Source organism: Corvus kubaryi, unplaced genomic scaffold (genome assembly GCF_017639235.1).
Source record: "Corvus kubaryi isolate FWS band 111438036 unplaced genomic scaffold, C.kubaryi_AGA036_p1.0 split3-73, whole genome shotgun sequence".
NCBI classification, from domain to species: domain Eukaryota; kingdom Metazoa; phylum Chordata; class Aves; order Passeriformes; family Corvidae; genus Corvus; species Corvus kubaryi.
Window position 1 is genome coordinate 23,370,627 of NW_024582091.1, and position 23,628 is coordinate 23,394,254.

At 37.6% G+C, this 23,628-nt stretch overlaps 1 protein-coding gene across 6 annotated transcripts in view; it reads right to left on the reverse strand.

Moving 5' to 3' along the window:
* Positions 1-12,591: 12,591 nt before the first annotated feature.
* The window catches only part of HACE1 (HECT domain and ankyrin repeat containing E3 ubiquitin protein ligase 1), a 50,587-nt gene continuing 39,550 nt past the window's right edge, over positions 12,592-23,628 (reverse strand). For 5 of the 6 annotated variants that reach the window (XM_042016738.1, XM_042016734.1, XM_042016733.1 and 2 more), the window contains 5 exons: positions 20,764-20,895; positions 19,951-20,049; positions 19,575-19,645; positions 13,950-14,063; positions 12,592-13,501 (listed from right to left, as the gene is read on the reverse strand). In XM_042016738.1, coding sequence (XP_041872672.1) covers positions 13,399-13,501; positions 13,950-14,063; positions 19,575-19,645; positions 19,951-20,049; positions 20,764-20,895 — 519 coding nt within the window. In that variant the 3' untranslated portion in view covers positions 12,592-13,398. Of the gene's footprint in view, positions 13,502-13,949; positions 14,064-19,574; positions 19,646-19,950; positions 20,050-20,084; positions 20,575-20,763; positions 20,896-23,628 lie in introns of those variants that run through there. The other variant, XM_042016735.1, reaches the window with a different exon arrangement.

Consider the following 23,628-nt stretch of genomic DNA (forward strand, 5'->3'; position numbering starts at 1 on the left):
CAGACAGTGTTCTGCCAAGGCAATTTCTGCTGGAAAATATGCATTTTAATTTTACTCACATTAATAAATTCCAAGTTTTTGGCATACTGGTGTGAATACTTCAGTAATGCAGTAGAGCAACAGCCTGTTTGTATTCCTATAGAATGACATTTATTGCAGCAATGAGCTTCACAAACACTTTGGACCAGATGGCGACCGGTTTCCTTGATGGCACACAGGGGAAGGGAAGCCCCTCGAAACTGAGCACAGAGGAAACCTCAGAAGTTCACAAGGTAACACCTCCACTGACTGTAGCTTTCCCGAGGTAATAGGGCTTTGTCTCTTTGCCCTTTACATGGGGGTAAACCTGGCTGCGTGTGAGCTTTGTGGCTGTGTGTGAGCTCATCAAGCGAAACAGATGTGGAAAACTTGTCAAGATGGACAGAGCTGTCACCTGCTGCTTGCAGCATTCAGAGACTGTGGCCTGCTTCAACCAAGCTTATGAAGGTAATTCAAGCCTTTGTTGAAGTGAATCAAAAAGTCTGGAGAAATCCTAAAGTGAAAACAAATAAGGACAATATTTTCTCAGGTACCTGTCCTTTACTGTTCAGGTCTTATGTCTCTGATCATTTGCTCACACTCAGCAAACATTTTAGAGACCTTTTTAGTTCTCTTCTATTGCTGAGTCAGCCCCTTTTAACCAACTTGCTGTCCTAACCCCCAAGCTTCAGGTTATGATATTGGTTTGGTACTTCACTGTGATGAGCAGAACTTCATGCCCATGCTGCAGGCATGGGGCAAAGCCTGCTGCTCCTGCCTGGAAGCAGAGAGGACTTTCCCCTTCCCTCTTCCCTAAGATGACTCTCACAAACAGGCTTTGAGCTGTTTGCACATAAATGCTGCTCTCCCATCCACACTTCAGTCTGGACACCACAGGTATACTCTTTTGGCTTTATGAAATGCAGATATTCACACCAGCAAAATGTATGCACCTTACCAGCCTTATTAATTCTTATCCATACCAAAGAAACAGGATGCTGTTTGAGATACCCAGAAAAGGCACTTTTTAAGCATTTGTCAATTGCATACCTAGTGCATACAAAATGCTACAATTTGCATTTACCTCTGCAGTGCAGCATTTGAGAATGTACCTTTATTACCTTATTGTGGGCAACAAACACAAGCTTGGGGTTAAAATCATATCATTGTGACAATCATCCAATCTATATGGTAGAAGGAAAATTCTGCAGACTCATTTGCATAGTCAGCATAGCAAAAATGATTAGAAGAAAGAGCTTTATAAATAAAACTCTGGATGCTACAAATGTAGGATAAATAAAAACTAAAAGTTACACAAAATCATACAGACTTCATTTTTGACTAGCTGAACTTACAAGCACAGTTGCTTCAGGTATTTTTCCAAGAGAATTGAAAGGTTTTGGAGGAAAAAGCATTTGTGTGCACACATGCATATCTTGTGCATACACACAGACACATACATTATATTTATTTATGCACCTGATGCGATTTCTCCTTTACTCCAAATAAAGAATACAGGATCTTAAGAACTACCAGTTAATTCCATGTCTGTATCTTCAGATACAGAGCACAGCTGCCAAATGACAGAAGTGGATGGAGTGCCTCAGACTTTTTTTTGTTGTTGTTCTCATTTGGCGCCAATATAATTTATTCCAGAAGCAGAGCTGGAATGCCAGCCTGGACCAGCGGACAGCTGCAGCCCTGGCACATCAACTCCCAGTTCCCTGTTAGTTATGTACATCTCTGTATCAACCTGTCAGGCCCAGCTTCTGAACACCTTTAATGTGCTACAAAGATAAACACTTCTATATGTAGGACAGGAAATGAGGCTTCTTTTGCTGATAAAAATACAATTTACAACAAGTGTAGGGAAAGAACCATTCCAATTAAAACACTGCTTAAGCTTTTTTTTAATTTTGTTTTCAGTATCAATGAAATTAGAACATCACTGTAATTCTGTTTGATAATTTTAACTTAGTTTGTTAGAAACTATCCCCCTGAACCAATAGCTGACCTCCAAAGCATTCCAGCTTCCTGTGGGATAACAAGGAATAATATAAAACATTCTACTGTAAAATAAGCATGGCTGGTGTGAATTTTGTTCCTGTGCTGTCAGAGACACAAACCTACAGCAAGTACTCAGCAGTGATCAAATAAATATCCAGAGACCTTTTTCTAACAGACAACTCAGCAACTTCAAGCAGATTTCTTGAGCTAATTCACTTGTGGTATGGGCCGATAAAGCAGTGTTAATCTCCTGTTTTAAATCACAGCTCTGTCATAAGGCTCTATTAATCTCTCCCAAGTTATAGAGTGTCTTAGTGGTAGGAAATTATATTTCTAAATTGAATTTTGTTCTCTTTCAGTGTAGCAAGAAATATTTTTCAGACTTCTAATAGGAACTGTAAAACCTACGATGCCAACAATACGTTTGAATAAATAAAAGCCATAATTTAAAGCCACTTTCTTCCAAGCCCCAACATTACAGCAAAATAACAGAAATTGGTTACCTACAAAGAAACTAAACACAAGATTTTAAATTAAAGTGAAGCAGATGGTTAACTTTTTTATCTTTTTATAGCAATTGGATTTTTCTTTAAAAAATTTTTCATAGTCAAACAATCTCCAGGCACTAATAAAACGCTTATTGATTCTTAGTATATACACTTACTCTACAAGATGTCCTAACCCACAGTTTCCATTATTTTTAACAGAAACAGATACCCTTTCCATAAGTTAGTGCCCCTTTGTTTCACGGGAGACAAATTTACAGTAAGTAAATATCTCTGCATTAAATTTACTATGCTTAAGTTAAAATTAATAACCACAGGTGACAAAATAAATTAATTTTATGGTCAGCAATAGAGCTGCAGGGTGGGTAGTGGTAGGAGGCAGCAGAATGTAACTGCAGCATCGATAAAGTTTATGGCCTTTGCTTTCCAAGAACAATCCCACAGCCTCCATAAGGTTTAGATAGACTTGCCCCACAGGCTTATTTGAATCTTACCTACTGCTGACCATTACCATCTCACCGAGTGCAACAAACAGCACTGGTCAGTGCTTAGATCAGAAATACTGCCTGCATTAAATTTTTTTAATGCCTGCAGTAAATACAGAGAACTGTTACACTTCGACATATTAGGAGTTGTATTAGGCAGAGTGTTCAAAGCCACATGACCACCACTCAATTCATATCAGCTTTGCAGTCAAACCCAAATCCAGGTAGTACAAGGAATCACCTTGACTTACCAGCTTTGAGGTAAGATGGATTCAAGGCAATTCAATTGCACTTACATGCAATTTATGTTAAAAAAATAAAACCACAAGAACACCAAACCAAAAAAACCACCTGTGCTTGCTATGGATTTATTCTCTCTCTGTAGTAATTAGATTTTTCTCACAAAATGAAAGTCAAAATACTTACCACAAAGCTTTTTCTTTGGGAGAGGCTGTGGGGTGGGACGGATGGTGTTACCTTTTAAGTTCAGCTGGGAAACATGGTGTAATGACTGAATACTACTAAGACCACAGCAAGATTGGAGCAAGAAGCATTATAAGTGACTGCTGCTTCGAGTTTAATTTTAGCTGTACTTTATTAACTGTTCAGAGTATTAAACTTTGCTGTTTTCAATCCTATGACAAGGGTCTTGGAGTCTCCTTCGACATCACCAGGATCTTCCTGGCTGCATTTTCTAATATGTGCCAACCTTTAAAACATCTGTCCTAATAATCAAGAGCTGTTCATGAAAACTGGAAATAGCTGTGGAAGCTAAAGGAGAATTAATTTTAAACATTTTTCAAGGCTGATACAGGCATTTGCTTGGTGTATGTGCAGGGAGAGCAGTCTCATACACACACAAAACAAGCAATAGGAGCCAGCTGAGGGGGCTATGGTGGAGCCCATCTCAGACTACTGGTTCCTTTGGTGGCATGAAGTAAATAAGATTTGATGCAGAGCAAAAATATAACTAAAATGTTTCCACAAAACAGAGCTCTTTCTTTTTGACCTGTTTTCTTTGTAACAAATGGAAAGATAATTCTGTCAATAGAAAAGCAGGGAAAGATGAGAGAGGGAGGAAGGAGGAGAGAGAAAAGAAAAAGCAACAGAGGGAGAAGGGCAGCTGCAGCCACCGAGGCTGGAAAGAGGGAGCACATCCCAGAGCTGGCAAGCCTCAGGTGAGGATTGCAGCAGCCCTCCTGCAGTTTCTGCAAACAATTAGAAATGAAAGGAGCCTGTTCTTGTCGATGCATCCAAAGGGGCCTCAACAGTTCTTACAGTCCCTTTGTTTGCCCATCAGGCTTCTCCCTCAAGACATTAATTTTATCCTGTTTTAAGTAAAGCTGTTTTACTGACACATTTGAGTGATGTTTGCAGTCCCAGCTCTGAAACAAAGAAATTATGCATTTAGCAGCCTCTGCACACCACATTTCTGTGGAAACTTCTTCCCCAGTTTGCCCTAGGTACCCTATGATAAGTAGCAGAAGAAATGTCTTATCAAGACACTGATGTTTTCCCTGGAGACTGCTGATCAGAGCCTTTTCCTACCACAACTGAGATCCAGCAATAAAGAGGAAATACGGTCTTAGGACAACATAAGCAGAAACACATGCTCCTCTAAAATTCAGAATTTTAAGAACTTCTCAAGACTATATGTGAAAATACATAGTGCAGGACAGATGTTAACTTTTGTATTTCAAGATGGTCTTATACATGGAGAAAGAGAATCTAAAGAGAGTAAAAGGTTCCTTAAAGGTAAGTGTCCTCATTTGTGTTACCTGAATTCAGTAAAGATTTAGATAAACCACTGCTCACAACATAAATTTAGCAGTTTGGCAATAAAAAGAAGTCAAAAATGGGAGGAAATTACAAAGCATGTTATTCAAAGGTCAAACTACCATAGACAGCTGTCTACGAGAAAAAGGCTAACATACAAATACTAAATTCATTAGAGGAAAGAGGAATTAAACTAATTAACTCTGTATTAAATACTATTCATTAGAGGCATATTGTATGATCCTCCCATTCCAGTAACTTATACCAATATACAAGCAAGAGACCATTTTCTTGAACAAGTCATTGATAAAAATTATGTTTTTGCCCAAAAGTTAAAAGCCTTTGGAATCTCAGCAAAGGTTTCTGAATAAAGACCTCCCCTTACCCACCAAGTTACATGAGTATAATGAACAGGTTATCCCACATTTGGCCTTTGGCAGGTGGAAGACCTGGTATTCTACACAGACGGAAATCAGATAAAAATGTCAAAATAATTAAGTTCCCTTACTTAAGCAGGTTCAGACATACTGAACTAGTACAGCTTTATGGTCCAGGATCAGAGCAAGTAGCTGTCCTAAGGCAGCAAAATCAATGGAAATATTTTAGATACTTGGCACTCCTTTTTTTTTTAGGGATGGTAGAAGTTGATGTTTGGCATAAATCACCACATGTGTCACCTTCAAAATTGGAGACCTTCAGACCCTGCAGATTCTTTGCTGGTTTACTGCTTTCTATCCTGCCTTCCACTTGTTCAGAAGCCTTCCTGATGCTGTGAAGTTTGATTTGACTGAAGGGGAGGATAATTGCATGAAATTTAAAGATCTAATATTCCACAGGCACAGGGAAAATGAGGTATGTTTTTAAAAAGTAGCATCTCTGTAGAGCTGGAGGATAACACTCTGGATGAAGAGACCAGCACATTTCTGGAAAAATCAGGGAACTCATGTTCCTTGTTCTCCCAATTGCTGGGTTTTTCTTTAAGTGCCACCTACTTTGAACACAGACCTAAAGTCTTTTCATGTACGCAACTGCTCATCTGACAAAGATACAAATGCACAGGGCTTTATTTTATTAAACCAAAAATCATATCCATAGAAAATACATATTGAAGGTCCAGATTAGATTTAGAGTCAGAGTCTCTATCTACATAAGACAAAAAAATGCAGACTCTAAGTATAGATTGCACTAGTGAGAGCTTGTACGTATAGGAAAAAGGTAGGATTGACACAAGATGGACTTTTGGGATGAGTTCAACTTTAGGTGGTTAGTCTTGGGACAGAAGTTGCCAAGTGATGTTGAATGGATACAGAAAAAGACTCAAATAAGAGGAGTATGATGCTCACCATCAAGGCTTCTGAAAATTAAATTCACTTCTGCTTCAAGGAGAAAGTAAGATTTGCCATAGGATAACTCCTACTGTTTAAAGCAACTTTTCAACTTTGTCAGAAACTGGAAAGCAATGCTTAGATCCTTATTTATCTGAAAGTCAAGGAATCAGCATTAAACCATGGGGATTTCCCACCTTATCAGAAGCACCTCTCCATTCAGACCATCAGTGTCTGGGTGTAAAAGCCTCCAGCATCAAGGCTACGAAGGCTGACAAGATGGTGCTTCTAGGGCAAGCACCTGAGTCACACTTGTATGGAGCATCCCCACCAGTTCACTGGTTATCAGACATGACTGCTTTCCAGACAGACCGCAGGAATGAACATATTCCCCCACACTTTACCAAGCATATTGTCAAGGTGACAGGGGAGGACAAGACACTGAAGCAGAAGCAAGCCTTGGAGAGAGTTTGGTTGATCCCAAGCCCTTCTCTTACCATTTTCAAAATTAGTGACTGGTGAGGACTAAACAGCATTTTCAAGATAGCGAGGTTTCCTAAACACAAGTTTATGACAGCCATCTGCTTCAGTTTGCTCCAGCTGCCAGAAGGGCTCAGCAGGATGGGCGAGACAGAAGAGCAAGCACACTCCTGAGACCCCACTCAAGGACGGTCCCCAAGGAACAGAACTAAACTCTGGGTAAAAATACGAACACTACATCTGGACACTTCCACATATCCCTGCCAAACTCATCTGCTCTGCACGGCATCACAGAGACACACAAAGGCTGTCTCCTTCCCTCAGAAGTTTGCAGTCTAACTGCAATAGCACGGCCTACGTAGAGAGACATGAAGGGATTCACTAAGGTTACAAAGGGGGTCAGTGGCAGATGCAGACATCAAACATGAGCCACGGCAGTCTCCCTGTCATCTGCCTGTCCATTGAACTTTGCTGTCTGTTAAGTACAAAGATACATGACAGAGCAAAAGCCCCTGGTGAACTCACATCAAACCAGTCAAGACTGAGTAACCGAGAAGCTTGGTACTGGAAACAAGACAGAGAAAGAAGCAGAAACAAAACTCACAGGCCAGCAGGACAAGACACGGCCAAAGGTTTGGGGTTTTTTGTTCTGTGAAAGACAGTAAGAAAAACCTTTTCTTCACACACACAAAGTGCACGTTGATATGAGCTGTAATTACACACTGCTGGACTTTTAGACAGTTTTAACCAAAGTATTAATGCACCTTATAGAAAGCATAGCTCTACATTAAAGTTTATCACAGTTGTTTACTCATACATTTCTGTAATTTCAGTCCATTTCTCTGGTAGTGTTATCAGTGAAGATACAGGAAATTGTCACACAATACACAGAAACTGTAATGAATGGCAAAGACTGAAAGCATGTTTGCCTGGTCTAAGACAGTTCTTAAATTGCCACAGTCCAGTCAATACTGAAGATGGAGATTCTAAATACGGTACAAAAAAAACACTTCCACAAAGAATCACAACCTAAACAAAGACATACAGAGACTATTTCCAAAACAAACATGCAATATAAGTAAGGTGCATTTCAAAATTATGTCAAGGTGCTAAGGACCAAAAGCACAGATATGACTATCAACTCCATGTCCTGCCTATGGAGTTTACATTTGGAGTTTTCCTAAACTGGAGACACATTTCAGCAGCTATTCATGCCACTGTGCTCAATGGGGAGCATCTCACCTGCACAGAAGGGAGCCCCTTCTCACATTCGATTTGAAGTGGTGCCCTTTCAGCAGAAGCTTAACTTTCTTTAGCAAACACTGCCAAAAAAATCTACCTTAAGGCGTGGGGGCAGGGGGGTATACCAAAATGATAATTCAGCAGTAGGCTCATTCTGAGCTATCATCAAACAGAAAAAAGAAAATCCACCATTCTCCAGCAACCCTCCTGGCTGAGCCCAACCAGTCTTCCCAGTCTCAGTGGCAGCAGATTGCAGCCTTCAGACCAGGCAGGGAAGAAAAAAAGATCACAGCTCCAGGAGGCCCAGGCATTTTTCCCATCCGCCAGCTGAATGACATATCTGTTCTCAAAACACTCCTGTTATTCCACATTTATACTCAGGACACGACTCACCTCTTTCCTGAAGATACTTTTCGCTTTCAGAAGTGTGCCTCTACCATTTATTTTCTCTTTTCTCTTGCTTATGCTCCTACACCTAAGAGCATCACTAATATGTCCCACAAATCAGGGGTAAAGCACAGTAATTGTCTCCAGGCCACCTCTCCAGACCTAATCTAATACAAAATTTAGATACCCCATAGTACAATTCCATCTTCTAGCTGACATACACCAAAAAGCCATACTGTTGGCACATCCACAGGCATCCAAATACCAATCAATAGCTGCATCACTTTGTAGAAATAAAGACAGCAATTAGAAGAATTAATCTAAAATAGTGCTTATACATTCACCTAAATATGTCAGAATAAATTTACCAGCACAAGATGTCTATTAGATACCTGTGAAATCTTCACCCTGTGCATGTTAACTAGTATCACTCTTCAAGTATTCAGTTTTCTTTCCAATCCATGTAATTTGTAGACCAAAGGTGTTTTTATATACTGGACAGCACTAGGGTTCAGTTTCCTTTTACCAGGGGTTATAAATTTGACTAGACAGCAACAATTGCTTTTTAATCTAAGCAAACTGGTATGTCAGAGGCAATCAGTATGGCAAAGCTATCCCAGGAGTATCCTAATAATCCCAATGAATCACTTGGCGTTGTATGAAACTGAATAGTTGAACTCTTAGTGCAGAATGTCACAAGCACTTAAAGCAGCAAGCATATACAGCTACAAACAGTGAGCTCAGAGACACTTCCCTTCATAGTGTTTGCACTCCTGCTCAACTTCTGTACTTCTGGCATTAACCAGTTTCTAACCATATTAGTGTATTTTATTTTTTTTAAACTATTTCCCATGGAAAAAACCTGATACACATTTAGGGATGTTATTTGCTATTCCTACCAATAGTTATATGTTATAGTCAGAGAAAAAGAGCAGGAAAACTCTGGGTACAAAACTGGGAGGGCTCTGATATATGAGAAAATCTATTGATATAAGGTAATTAATAAAATAAGGAGACCAGTGTTTCTGATGAGAGACTTTTTAACATTGATTGACACACAAATGACACTGATTTCAGAGGAAATATTTAAATGGACCAGTGTAGCCCTCCTTAGTGTTTCAAGCCTAATTTGGAGCATTTCAAACATATTAAGTAAGCATTTAAAAAATAATGTTCTCCACTAAATTATATGCCACATATGGAAAGACATGCAATAATAATGCCACTTTTAAACCCAAATTAAAGGTGCATTCTATCTTAATTCAATTTTTATTAATATATTCTATTAGTTTAAATTACATGCAGATTTTTTAAACTGAAACTAGAAATATTGCTTTACACACATAATTAGAAATGCTTCAATCTATCTAACTGCATAGAGCTACTTTCAAATGAAACTAGCCAGTAACCTTAGATTAGCCTTAGAATTAACCTAAGTCAGTAACCTTGTACTGGGCTTCCTTATGTGGTGATTCCTACTGCCTCTAAACAACATCTAGTCCCACAGAAGTACATTAGTTCTCTTACCGTCCTTAGAGTGCAAAACTGCTGTTGAATTGACAAGTGTGTCTATAAAACATGTATCACAGTCTCTAGTCTATCAGCTATATGACTATCTATAGTAAGTCGGGATAAAAACAGATGTTCTGACTTGAAAAGCACTTATCTTTACAACTCCAGAATCCCTGAGGAGGTTTAATCTAGTTGATTTAAAGCTTTGGTTCTTAGCATCAGTTTAGTAGTTGGCTGATTTTACTTCTTAACTAGACAAATGCTCTTCCATGGACATGCTAAAAATTCTCAGTAATAATAGCTGCATATACAAACTACTGATTTGCCCATAAATTCTAAAGCATAGGTGATCCTAATATTTTTTTCTACTCTACACATGAAAGTCTCCAAGTCTCTGGAAAATTCAGGCCAACCACCTTCCTCCTCTCATTCCATTTTCAATCTTATTTGACTATGGAACATACAGTAGAAGTCATTAAGCTGCATTTCACAGTTTACAGTTTTAATGGTTTCGCAACATTAGATGCACAACACATTTTCAAGCATCAAAAACTATAGACTTTGCTATCTAACATTTCATAAAGATAATAAAAGCTAATGAGCATTCATGATCTATGATGTGACAAGACATCTGTTCTGTTCTTTCTGAGATAAACACTCACCCCGCCTTGTTCTGGCACAGTGGGAGACAACAAATATAAACCAATTAATCATTTTAAACTATAAGCTATATTAAGTTATAGTTTCTCAACAGGCTTTTCATACCCTGTTGCTAACAGGGCACAGGTGTCCTAAAAACACTCTTTCAACGCAGTAATTATATCCCGCTAACTTCCCATGGTCAGCTGCAGACAACAGCACTGTTCAGTTTCAGCAGAAAAAACCCCTGTTCAAAACAAGCAATAACAAGGTTGATGTTATACCAAGAGTCCAGTATCAAGAGCTCTCTTCCCATTATCTACATATTTACATCATGTTTTCTTATTACAGGAGGATTTTAGAGGAATTTCATTCTGATCCATTATGAGGGTAAGGAGTGTAAATGTTGCAAGAAATCCTACAAGACACGTCATAGGGGACACGAGTAACATGGGCACGGAGGCGGCAAGAATAATCTGCTTTACCATTGTGAGGCTGAAACAGGGAGATCTGTCATAGCAAACTGTTGAGAAAATTAAAACTCTGCTCTCCTTTACATTTCAAAACCAGCCGCCAAGCATTTTAGGTGAACTGTTTGAGACCAAATTCAGCTTCTTGTCACCTATAGTATAATATAGAAGTGGAAAAAAACCAAACCAATTCTTTTTTGTCTTCATTCAGCCTTGCAGTATGACTTATTTTGAACACTGCAGGAGCATGCAAGGTTTTGGCATCCTGGAAACTGCTGTATGTTACTGTAAATAAAACATGTGAAATGGAAAAAAAAAATCACAGATTGCATAGCAGTTAACGAACAACATTATTCACAGTAAAAGCTTAAAGGTAAAAATCCCAGTTTACATAAAGAAAACAAATACCCAATGCCTGACAAATACCTCGTACTGCTCAAAACACTGTCCTCCTATTAACCTACCTTGCAGAAGCTTGTAATAAAATAAGCAATAGAACCAGGGAACGAAGCACAGCCCAGCTGTGCAGGAAAGCAAAGTACTTTTGCTAAACTGAAGGATCCAAGGTAACTGATATTTAATGTTAACACCCCACACAGCTTCAAACATCTAACCTATGTAAGTAGCCTAAGCCGCCTGCCAGAGAGAAACAGCATCTCCTCACTGACTGAAGCAACAGTCAAGCAGCTTTCCCTGGACTGTCCTGCTGGAAGTCTGCTCCTTCCACTAACTAAGAACTGGTATTCTCCTCATGTTGCAGCCACAGACTCTGCCTCAGAATTTAAACCAACATTTATACAACATGTGCACCAACAGAACCAAAAAGGAAATGAAGCTAATAAGTTCATGCATAAAGCTTAGTCCAGAGGAAAATTACTGTGGCAAGACTGAATCAGATGACCCAGGGATTTCTCTCTCACTTCCCCAGAGAGGTTATGTATGCTTTAGATTAAAATAAATAAAATCTGAAAAAAACCAGCACTAAATAAGCAGCCTAGACGAATCAGCTGGTGAACTTAGGCTACACATATATTAGCACTTAGTGTAGGAAAACATGAAGGGATCAGTAGGAAGTAGTTTCTGCTGTAGACCTGAATCTTAAAATTTGCATGTTTGGTGGGTTTCCTATGACCAAATTAATTTCAGATCACCTCTTCAGATCATTTAAGCCTTGCAGACATAAATTTGATGTTCATCCATTAGCATTTGGTACATTTTTGGATCAATTTTTCTAATTAGTTTCATCTGGACAGAATCCAGTTTGCATTCTCTGAAGCAAACGCATGACAAGCAGGGATGACCAGATTAATTTACAAAGAAAAAACACACCCTCAATTGAAAAAACATACCACACACAAAAAACCATTCCTAGCCTGAATCAAAACAGTAACGTAGTCCTACCCCAGGGTCCCTAGACAGACAGTTATGCAACAGCATCACAGACCCCAAAACGTGCAGCTACTTACCAAATGCTGCTGAGCTCTTGCTGTTAATTTTGGATATTATTAGTGTATCATATTCTAATTCTATATAAAATTTGACATGAGATTGTATCATAGTTTTGTCAGTTAACCTCATAAGCTTAATTTCCTTTCTAGTGCATCTATTTATGTCCATCCATGGACTGACAATGAGTTCTCAAATACTGCTTCCATGACAACTTAAATTATAGAAAGATTAATAAAATCCTGATAGAAAAAAGAATAATCTGCCCACAAAAACACACGAACTTGTCACATTCCGATTCTGGTTAAAATATTAAAATTTAATTAATACCTTTTGAACATACAATTATGTCAAGGAAAGAGTAAAGCCATTCAAACAATGGATATAGATCTTAAACAATATTTACAAATTTTAAACTGCAAGTTGACTATAAAGTCACAAATACTTTAAATATTTAGTAGAATATAGTGTAAATTCTAATATAAACTAGATAAATTCCATCTGCTATTTTTTTCAGTCATAACAGTCTAATCTTTACATACTATATACATTAGAATACTAAAAAGTTACAAAATTTTCTTTCTGTTACAATGCAAAGAAATGGAAAATACATCAGCTCTGTCTTACTGTACAATATTCCAATTGAACTTTCAGTAGTGGTCTGCAAAAATAAATGGCACTTTCACATGCAACAAGGCATAAAGTACAACTCTTCATTTGCAGTATTCCCTCTGAGTGCAAAGTAAACTGAAATGCAAATGTTATTCAGCCAAGTAGCTGGAAATCAAATGTAAACTGTGGAAAGAGATTCTGACAAACTTTCTCAGATTGAAGTAAAAAAAAAAAAAAAAAGCATGTAAACTGATGTCCATACAGATCTGTAATTTTAAAAAATGAAAATACAGTATACTATGAAGTTTGTTATGACAGTATCAAAGCTACCTTGACAACACAATAATGGAGGCAAAGCTGATGATCCTGTGCCAATTCTGAAGCCCAGCCCTGCCAGTGGGCTGCAGCATCTGTTTTTCTATTGACAGTTTTCAAAATTACTTCTGCCACTCAAAATTGCACATTAACAGTCAGATGAGTTTTCTAGACGTCATTACGCCATTGTGTAACCATAGCTTCCACAGTGCAATGCCACAAGAAGCCTGTCTTTCAGGATTTCTTTACTTGGATATTCAGGTAACTTGAGCATGTTGATACTGAAAAGAAAAAAAAAAAAAAAGGACACCACAGTTCAGCAAAAAAAATCAACAGTAAAGATTTCTGATTAAAACTCCTGAAGAGATCACATTTATGGAAGAAAACAAGCCTGTGCTAACTTACAGTACCACTGAGCATTTGAATATATTGCAGGAAATTAAGTTGTTTTTTCACTTCAGTAAGTTGTAATACAATAATTTAACTTTAATATTCCTTTATTAATTTTGCTACCTTTAATTACACAAACTCAAGTCACAAACAATGAGCAAACATAATGTAACATCATTTGGGACAAAACCCATCACTTTCATGTTGGAGAGTGAATACTGCAGGAACTGTTTAAATTTCCTTTGGACCTTTTAATATTCAAAAGACCTGTACTTTTGACTGTGACTGACATGAAAAAGCCCTGGTTTTAAGATATTTTAATTAGAATAGTTAACATACCATGTGCTTGATGTTGGTAAAAGATTTGCAGTATATGGTACAGCAGCAATAGTAAAATTCTGCAATCCACTGCCACCCATTATATGAGCAAAGCCACCATGAGGCACCCTGGAACTGATAAAACGTACAGAAATTAGAGCAGTGCAATAATGTTGTAAGGCAACAAATTGTAATTTTTACACTGAAAATATCTCTTCTTAGAATAATTTGACAGTTACTAATACTTTTACTAAAGTTCCCTTTTTCTTACTGATGTCAAAATTCTCATTGTTTAAAAGCTTTTAATTACAAGACTGAATAACGTATTAGTCTACTTACATTAGGCATCATATTGTTTGACTGACATTTAAGACAATTCTGCCTGCAAGAGGGACTCATTTCTATAACCAGTTTTTGTAGCAGAATGTTCATAGAATCATAGAATATTCTGAGATGGAAAGGACCCACAAGGATAGAAATCTGACTCCTAACTCTGCAGGGATCACACCCTGTGCCTGAGAGCATTGAAAACCCTTCTTGAACTCAGGCTGCTGCTCTGACCACTTCCCCGGGGAGCCTGTTCCAGTGCCCAGCCTTCTGGGGAAAGAGCCTTTCCCTAACATCCAACCTAAAACCTCCCTGACACAGCTTCAAGTAATTCATTTGAGTCCTGTCTCTGGTCACTAGAGAAGAGATCAGAGCCTGCTCCTCCACTTCCCCTCCTGAGGAAGCTGTAGACTGCAATGAGGTCTCCGAGGTCTCCCCTCAGTCTCCTCCAGACTGAGCAGACCAAGTGTCCTCAGCCACTCCTCATACGGCTTCCCCTCTAGACCCTTCACCATCTTCATGGCCTCTCTGGACACTTTCTAACAGATTTATATCCTTCTTATATTGTGGCATTATCTCAGTTAAGACAAACATGTCTATTTATGTTTAAGAAATACTACATCCCAAAACAGTTTATTCTCTGACTACTATCTGTGGGACAAATGACTGAAGTGTCCTTGACATGCCTGTACATTTACTGCTTCAGACCGAATATTTCAAGTAACTAATAAAACCATTACATCAGTCACACTATAGACCAGTGACAATCTATGGCAAAACCAGAACACACTAAAAAAATCACTAGCATCTTCAGGAATGCAATCTCAATCATATTACTCAATTTTTTTTCTTTACCAACATACTATTCAAAGATTACTCCAGGTGCAAATGGGCAATAGCCCACTGTGCAGACTCCCTTTCTGTCATTCTAAACTAACAAATAGAATAAAATTCAGATATTCAAATATTTTCATAACAACAACTTAGCTGACATACACTACAAGATAACATCTTCCTAGCACAGCCCTTGCACCAAAAAACCCTCAACCCCCTCCCAAACCCCACTATAATGAAAGGACAAAGGAAGTCGGATGCATTTGGAACAATGCCACCATTAGGGAGAGAGTGATCATCCTTTCTCTGCACTTGGGGAGAAATATCCAGCTCCAGGCTCCCCACTGTAGGAGGGACAAGGACATAATGCAGCAAGCTGAGTAAGAGCCACAAAGATTGTAAGGGATTGGAACACCTGACACAAGACAAAAGCAAGCTGGGACTGTTCAGCCTGGAGAAGTGGAAGCTCAGAGTAATCTGATCAATCTGTTTAACTACTTGAAGGAAGGGATAAGTAAGATGAAGCAGTGGTTCCCAGTTACAGGATAGGAGGCAATGGGCACAAATTGAAGTCTAAGAAATTTCCATTTAAACATAAGAAACACTTTTTTACTGTGAGGTGGTCCAACACTGGTACAAGTTGCCCAGAGAAGTTGAGAGGTCAGCATTCCAGGAGACAGTCAACACCTATCTGGACAAGGTCTTGAGTATCCAGCTGCAGCTTACCCTGCTCTGAATACCATGCTGGTCTAGACAATCTGAGATTACATCAGCTAGTTAGAGCATGGTACTAATAATGCCAAGGCTGATCCCTGTACAGGCCATTCACTTAAGAGTTTGACTTGATGATCCTTGTGCACCCCTTCCAGCTCAGAATATTCTGTGAAAGTCTTAATCTCCAGAGGTCCCTTTCAATCTCAGCTGTTCTGTGATTTTGTAGCTAGCGAAGAAAGAATCTGATAAAACAAAATAAACCTTCCAAAAAAAATGTAACAGCTGTTAGAATTCTGGATTACAGGTAGCTATACTAACAACAATGCTCCCATATTCCCCAAATCAAATGACTGTAAAAGACAGGAGCTTTTGGAATAAGTGGAACAGAAGAAGTAATGTTTCCACTCACAGTAAAACTACTCAGCAAAAATGCAAAAGCGTAATGGTTGCTACTGCTAAATGTGAAGGAGCTGGGACACAACTCACAGTAATACCTTTTAAACACACCTTTTAGAACTAGCTGTAGTATCCAACACATAAATCTGTATTACCTAGCTTAACAGCAATGTTGAGCATATAGTTCTAACACTGCTACACAAAGTAACCACTATGGAGAGAAGTGGTTTGTAGCATATTATTTCTGACACAAATGGAATTATGCTTACAGCAACAATTCAGAACTGCTGTAAAGATTGTGCATCAGTAGTCTTATACCACGGTTTTGGCTCACATTCCAATACAGTGCTGCCTCCCCTGCAATGACTTTTTTTTTCCCCTCTGATAAACATCCCACATTCAAATCAGCAATGAAACAGAGACCTAACTGCTGAAAATTTCTTTCAGTCCAGTATTATCTAAAAGTTTTTTCAACGTAACTTACTATAATACTTCCCATACAACAGGACAAAATTGTAAAGTAGGGTCAAGGCTTTGAACATTTAAAAGGAAGAGATTGCTGCCAACTTAAGCCTCCAAGAATGAGTTTTCTCTCCAAGCAAAACACTGCCAATATAGTAAAGAAAACCTTCCAAATAGATGCAAAAAATACCACAATAGCTGTGAACAAGAGCAACAATAAAATTTCATAGCTGTGGAAATTTCTATGTTCACATCTGAATCATGACTTTTCTACCTATTTTTTCACTGACAGGTTTTGCATAAATTTGCTTGGAATGAAAACACTGTAGAGGAGATTTTAAGCTTGATTCCTTATGTTTTCTTATACTTCTGTAACACCAGCCATATATATCTTCCACATTTAACAACTATGCTGAATTTTCCTTAAAAGAATATAAGCATATTGCTTATTGCTCAACAAAAACCACAGTCCCCAAAGAAGTTGTATACAATCTTTACAGCTGTAGAATATAAATAAAGTAGAATTTATCATATAGAATCTATCAAGCTTCCAGCTGTTCACTAAAATCCCCATCAGAAGTTGCCAGTGGAGAATTAACAATAAATTAGCCAAATTCTATTATAAATGCCAAACAGACCAAGAGGGGGAAAAATAAGAAAAGCTTGTAGAATTGGCAATATCATCTCAAGCAGCTGTCAGCTGAGAGAGAGTAAATGGGATCATAAGTGAACTTTCAGGCCCCCAACCTGAGCCACAAGAACATTTAGGCTTTTTCTTGAGTGTGCTAAGACCTCCAAATATGTTCAAACTTTGCTCACGACAATTACTTTAGTGTTAAAAGACATCTCAAAATTGGTATTACTGACAAATGCAATGTTATTTCTACTGAAACTACCAAAGCAAGACTTCATAAGAGAAAAGGAGAAAGAGATGTAAAAATGGGGGAAGAAGACAAGAGGCAAAGTTTAAGAAATATTTAGAGACGTCAGAGAAACACTGAAGACATAGTCATTAATCTGTTTAATTCACTAGATTAATTTCATAGTCTTTGATTGGAAAGAAAGAACAGTTCCACTTCACACACACACAAAAAAAATCAAGTAAGTGAAAGCATAGAAGAGATTAAAGGGAAATAGAGAAAGAAAAAAAAAAAAGAACTTTTAATGTAGACTGCCAACCAGTACCCATAGAAACAAATTGTTCACTAAGGCCAGAAAAAAACATAGTTTGAAATTAGGTATACTTTTAATGTAAAATTTTACTTAAGATACCCAACTACTACGGCCCAACTACTGTACTAGGCTAACTCGTGTTTTAGCTCACAGAAAAGTCAGCATCTAAATCTTCCATTTAAAAGAAAGTAGGACTGTCTGGGGATTTATGTGCGAAAATGCCAGCTGCATATCACTGTTAGAGGTAACTTTCAAAAGTTAAATATGTATGGAAAAATACATCTATTGCATTTCAAACACTGAAGAAAAAACAAAGGGTTCCTCCTAGCTGATACAGAAAAAAAAATCCTAAGCAGATTGTTTTTAAATTCCAGCCCGGAGTTCTTAAATCCACACCAACAACTTCTTTCTTACTAACAAGAAAATAGGTAAGAACAAGACAGTAGGTGATGGTGATTTGTGACCAAAACGAATGATACTGACGCACGTATTAATCAGGCAGTGTAATTGTTTACTTGATAGAAAGTGCCCCTTAGAATCCAGTAGATTATCCCAAATGCCGTGAAAATAGTGAATGCCACTTCAGTATAATTTGGAATGTTTTAAGAATCATTTGAAACATGACCTTACATCTTAAAGATCCTTATTTGCTGTCTAGGTTTAGAAATGGACTAGTCCACTAAAAACGAAAGACCAGCAGCTGGCATGCCACATATGTACAGTTACAACTGCAGGAATCATTTCTTCAGAGGACAAAAAGATCAACATGCATACAACTAGCTTCTTAAATTGTCCATGATCCCTAAAACCAAGAAAATTCATAATAAATCAAGTGAAACTAATAGAAGTTGTAGATCAGGCCATTTGATGATACATCCGTGACTGTGACTCTGAAATTCCTTAATATAAAAGGTAGTTTTGATGATCTTAATTTGTATTTTATCATTGCTTAACCACAAAACTTATACACAAGAGGTCAACTACTCTACTGATCCTAGAATATTAAGGGAATATCAAACTAAGAAGATGGCGTGATCTCTGCCTGCTACCAGAAAAAGACTGGATCACACAGCTCAGGTGTCACATTTACGTCCATAGATCCACTTCGTGAAATGTCTGTACCCACAAGCTCAGCAGCTCACCCAGCTCACACGGGCATTTATCGCTAAAACATTCCCTCACTGGCCCCAAACCATAAGGGAAATAAAAGTGGCTTTCCCTAGAGAACAAATAGAATTTAGGACAGAAAACCTATATAAAGCAAACAGGTTACATTACACAGGTTGCATAAGGTTACGTCTTTATTTATCTTGACACACGGCACTAATGTTAAATTCAACTCAGCTTGAGGAGAAGGATATTCTGTGTATGCTGACTGAAGTGATACCTCATTATCTCATATATTATAGCCTCAGATGATTACTGGAAAAGCCAAGAGTCACATAAATATGCAACAGGAACAAGAATATAAAGCTCAGTTAAATTCACTATGGCCTTGTCAAGAACTGCCTGGACAGCAACAAAGGCCTCTTGCAAAGTGGTCAAGTACAATAAATATGTAATCAATCATTTTGCTGGCAACACAGAAAGCAAAAGTATTAACACACACTTTGTCTACTTTGATCAACGTATAGAACACCCAGTATGCAAAACAGTTTCTAGATGATCTTTTATGGTCTCTCAAGTCTCTTATTTCAGAGTATCTACACAATGTATTTGTTTTACAGAAGAGTCTCTCACCTGCCAGTAACAAACTGTAATAGTAACACTCTCTCTTCCTGAGTTAGTTCTTCCACCACTTCCCAGAACCACTAAATGACAAAAAAGTTAGTTTGTATTTTCCATTAAATACTTGTAGTACTTGAAAATATACTGGTAAAACAATAAATGGAATATATGTGAGTTTGCTAATAAATTATGGAAATGTTTGGATCAAATTCATACATAATTAAGTTACTTAATGCAGAAATATAGTATAAAAAAAACCTCCACATTTCAGCCAAAATAAGCTTCCACAAACACACACAGATAATGACAACAACAAACCCACATTTTTTTTATTAAAATTAAATAGTCTACATTATTAAAAAACAAACAAACGAATAAATAATTTTACCTGAATAACCTGGTCTCCTCTCTCATAGCCACTGGTGTATTCTGTATTTTTTAACCAGTCATTTACATCAATTTCTGGCATACCAGACAACAAAAGCTCCTTCAGGAGAAGAATATAGATTGTGATTAGTCCTCCTGACTAACCACTAATTTCAAGAGGTTATGCTATATTAAAAAGTAATGTTTTAAGCAGTAGAAAGCTTACAATGTTTTTTCAGTTTACTACAACCTTATGGAACCCACAACTAAATTTTAATACATGGAGATTCTTGAATTTGGGTAACTTCATGTGATCTGTTTAGTTTACATATGCAGTATCAAGAGAGAAAAATTATTGCCAAAGAACCCAAAAGAGAAAACCTCTGAGTCTTGCCATGACTTCAGAGAAAATGTGAGATGTGTTGGTTACAGAAGATCAAACCACCACTAAAGACTTACTGGAATTTGATTCTGTGACTCAGAAAAAGTAAAGGCAATAGACAGCATCTCCTTACTTTCAAAGGACTTCTGTCCTCCTCAAGGAAAATATGCCAAGGCTTAAAGGCCACAACATGCTGATTCCATACTGAAATTACAATTTAAGGCATTTATCACTGCCATGTGAAGTTTCAGGAAGATGGTAATTCTAGGTAATTAGAAAAAGCAGGAATACACATAATGAGATCCTCACTGATAGATGGCCAGGAAGCAAAACCAATGTGAAAGCTACAAAATCTTTATTTTGTGGTTACTGAGCTTTACTTCTACATCATTTACACTCCTGATGAAGTATGCTGAACAAAGTGTTTAAAAATACATAGGCATTTCTGCTTACCAGTTCATATTCATCAAAAAGTTGAATCAAAGATGGTGGAATGAACATATGGAAGCCTTGTAAAAAGGCATTTATCTGAGGCTGAATGGCTCTTGTCATTCTGAGCTCTGTCACAAGCTGGACATACTCAGCCTGCAATGTAGAAAACAATATTAAGATAGACCTCAGCAAAACCACACAGTGCTGGAACAAACACACACACATAAATGGAGTCCTCAATGCATTACAAATCTCTTCCACTGTAAGGTAGTAATAGTCCCTTTGCCCTTTTCACATGGAAGCAACCCAAAATAAGCCCCTTCTGCTCTTCCACCTTCTTTCCTAAGGCAATTTCAAAACAAAATTGTTTGAAATGTTACATAAAGCAGTCAAAAAACAGGGACTCAGACCAAGATAAAGGAAGTAAATAAAACTTAATTTGTCATGCCCACATCTAATGCAAACACCATTAAGCTCAGCTAAGGGCATAAACACACCAATGTTTGTAAGCAAAAATACTCTATTTAAGCAAACTAACATTACTCAGGAAAAAGGGTTAACTTCTGAAGGAATATTTGTGAGCCCAAAAGCTTCTTGCTTTCCCCCCCATCTCTGGAAGTCTAACAGAGTACATAACAAAGCTTGCAGAAGTAATCAGTCTTAATAAGAATTTCAATTTTTTTAAAGAAAGTCTGGAAAAAATCTCCTTAGTTTTTAAAAAATAAAAACATGAGAAAACAATTTCTGCCATAGCCAGGGAACAGACTATATCATGCTTTAGAGATTTGGGGGCTCTGTTCCCTTTAAAGGATGAAGCCTACGAGGTGTTAATGGAAGAAGGCTTTTAGAAACAAGTGCCTTTTAGAAGGGAAAAGTGCCTACATTAAAACTCTATAAACATGTCTCATCTACCCTGACAAAATTACACAAAATTAATAAAGTTTCTTTACTCAAGAAAAAAGTTTTCTACTTGAAAACAAAATTTATTCCTAGATTATTTAAGGTACTCAGTTTAAAGAAATGCTTTGACTTTGTAATCATGACTTTTAATAAGAAAATCATGAAATGTATCTCCCAATTAAACCATCTCAACTATCAGCTTCCTCCAAGAAAATAATCTTACAAAAATACTACTTTGATTTTTAATTTTAGAAAACTTCAACCTAAACTTTTAGGCTCTGAACCTGCACAAAAGCAACCCAGCATTTTTTCTTTCCTTCCTTTCAGAAAAACAGAATGAAGTACGAAACATTTCAAAACAGGATATTTTTCAAAGGCAGCTCCTTACATTCACAGATGTACAGAGGGGTTGTCATCTGCTTTGCAGTTGAAATATACTTTTAAATGCATTATCACTTATTAGAGTGAGAGAACAATTAATTTGTGAAGTGGTCTGAAGAAGAGGAACATGACCTAATAATATCTTCAACTGCAGCACTGCTCCCAAAAATCTACTTTCAGCCTAGTAATCTCCCCAGGCTGCTTCTACTATCAGTGGAGCTGAAGACATCTCCCTTCTCTAAGGACTGAGGGGGAGCCAAAGGAGATTAACTGCACTAGACAAAAGTCAGTCTCTGTGAATACAGAAGGAATCAAGAAATTTTTGCAGTATCAGGATTCAAAATAATGTTAACACTGGTTGTCTGCAATGATCAGAAATGCGTATTTTACATCTCTTAAACTGCTCTTATGTAAATTAGGCTACCCAAAAAAACAGAGTTGTGGAAAGAAAAATTCACAATCTTATTTCAAAAAATCTATTTTAAAAAAAAATTACTTATTTTTTGCATGACAAAAATACCACATCGAACACTTTAATTATGAGAAAAAGCAGTTGCTGTACTTTAGGTGCAACAAGAAATGTTTAAAACAGCCTGGAACAGCCGAGCATCCTGGCTATCAGCACTGGCGCATGATGAAAGACCTGTAGCGCAGAATTTACATAATACAAGTCAGTAAACAACCTGGTCAATTTGCTTTGCTTTCTGTGCACTTCATTTGCATTTTATTCCCCTCTGAAGCCTTAGGAGCACATCACAAAACAGAAATAGCTACATCATTTCAGATCTACACATGCATTCCTACATAGTACAAAAAGTTATGATCCAGTCTTCTTTAAGGAAGGGAGATTTGATTGAAGACACATTAAATGGGCATCATAAACATAATTACAAAGTCTAGTTTGGGTGAGGGGTTGTTCTGTATTTTCCTTTGAGGTAAATAAAGCAGAGATCATGCTTCCTCGATTTCACAATCCCATATACTGTGAGACAAGGATCAGTGGTTATGACAATTCTCAGATTCAAAGAGCAGCTCCATTTTAAAGCTGCCTGGAAAAAAAAAAAACCCTAGTATTTTACTGCCAAACAGAATGGCCAGCTCACAGACAGGTTCTGGGAGGACAGAGAAAGCCATAGGATTGTGGAAATCTGCACCATTTTTTAATATAACATATAGTCAAACTTTGACTAGCCCTAATTTTATTTTTTTCCTAGAAAGTAGAAAGCTGCAAAACGATACACAGCAAAGAACAAAGATAAATTCAGGACAAAGGCTGACTTTTCCCTTTGAAGTCCCTCCATTACCATGACAAAAGGCAGTTGAACCACAGCTGTAACTGTATTTCAGCTGGGCTACATGGACACAGCAATTGCAAGACATGAATATTTGCATCATCGAGTTGTCCCACAACCATTCACCTATCACACAGTTGATGTAAAAAAAGAAAATCACCCCATTCAAAGAAAATAACACTTTACAAATAGTTCTTACTACTGGTGCATTTACTCTGTTTCAGTTTTCAATGAGAGAAGGGGACTGTGGTGGTTTCTGTGCAGGGAGGGGCAAGCATGTGTTTTATTTTGGTTTTGGCATGGGGGATTTCTT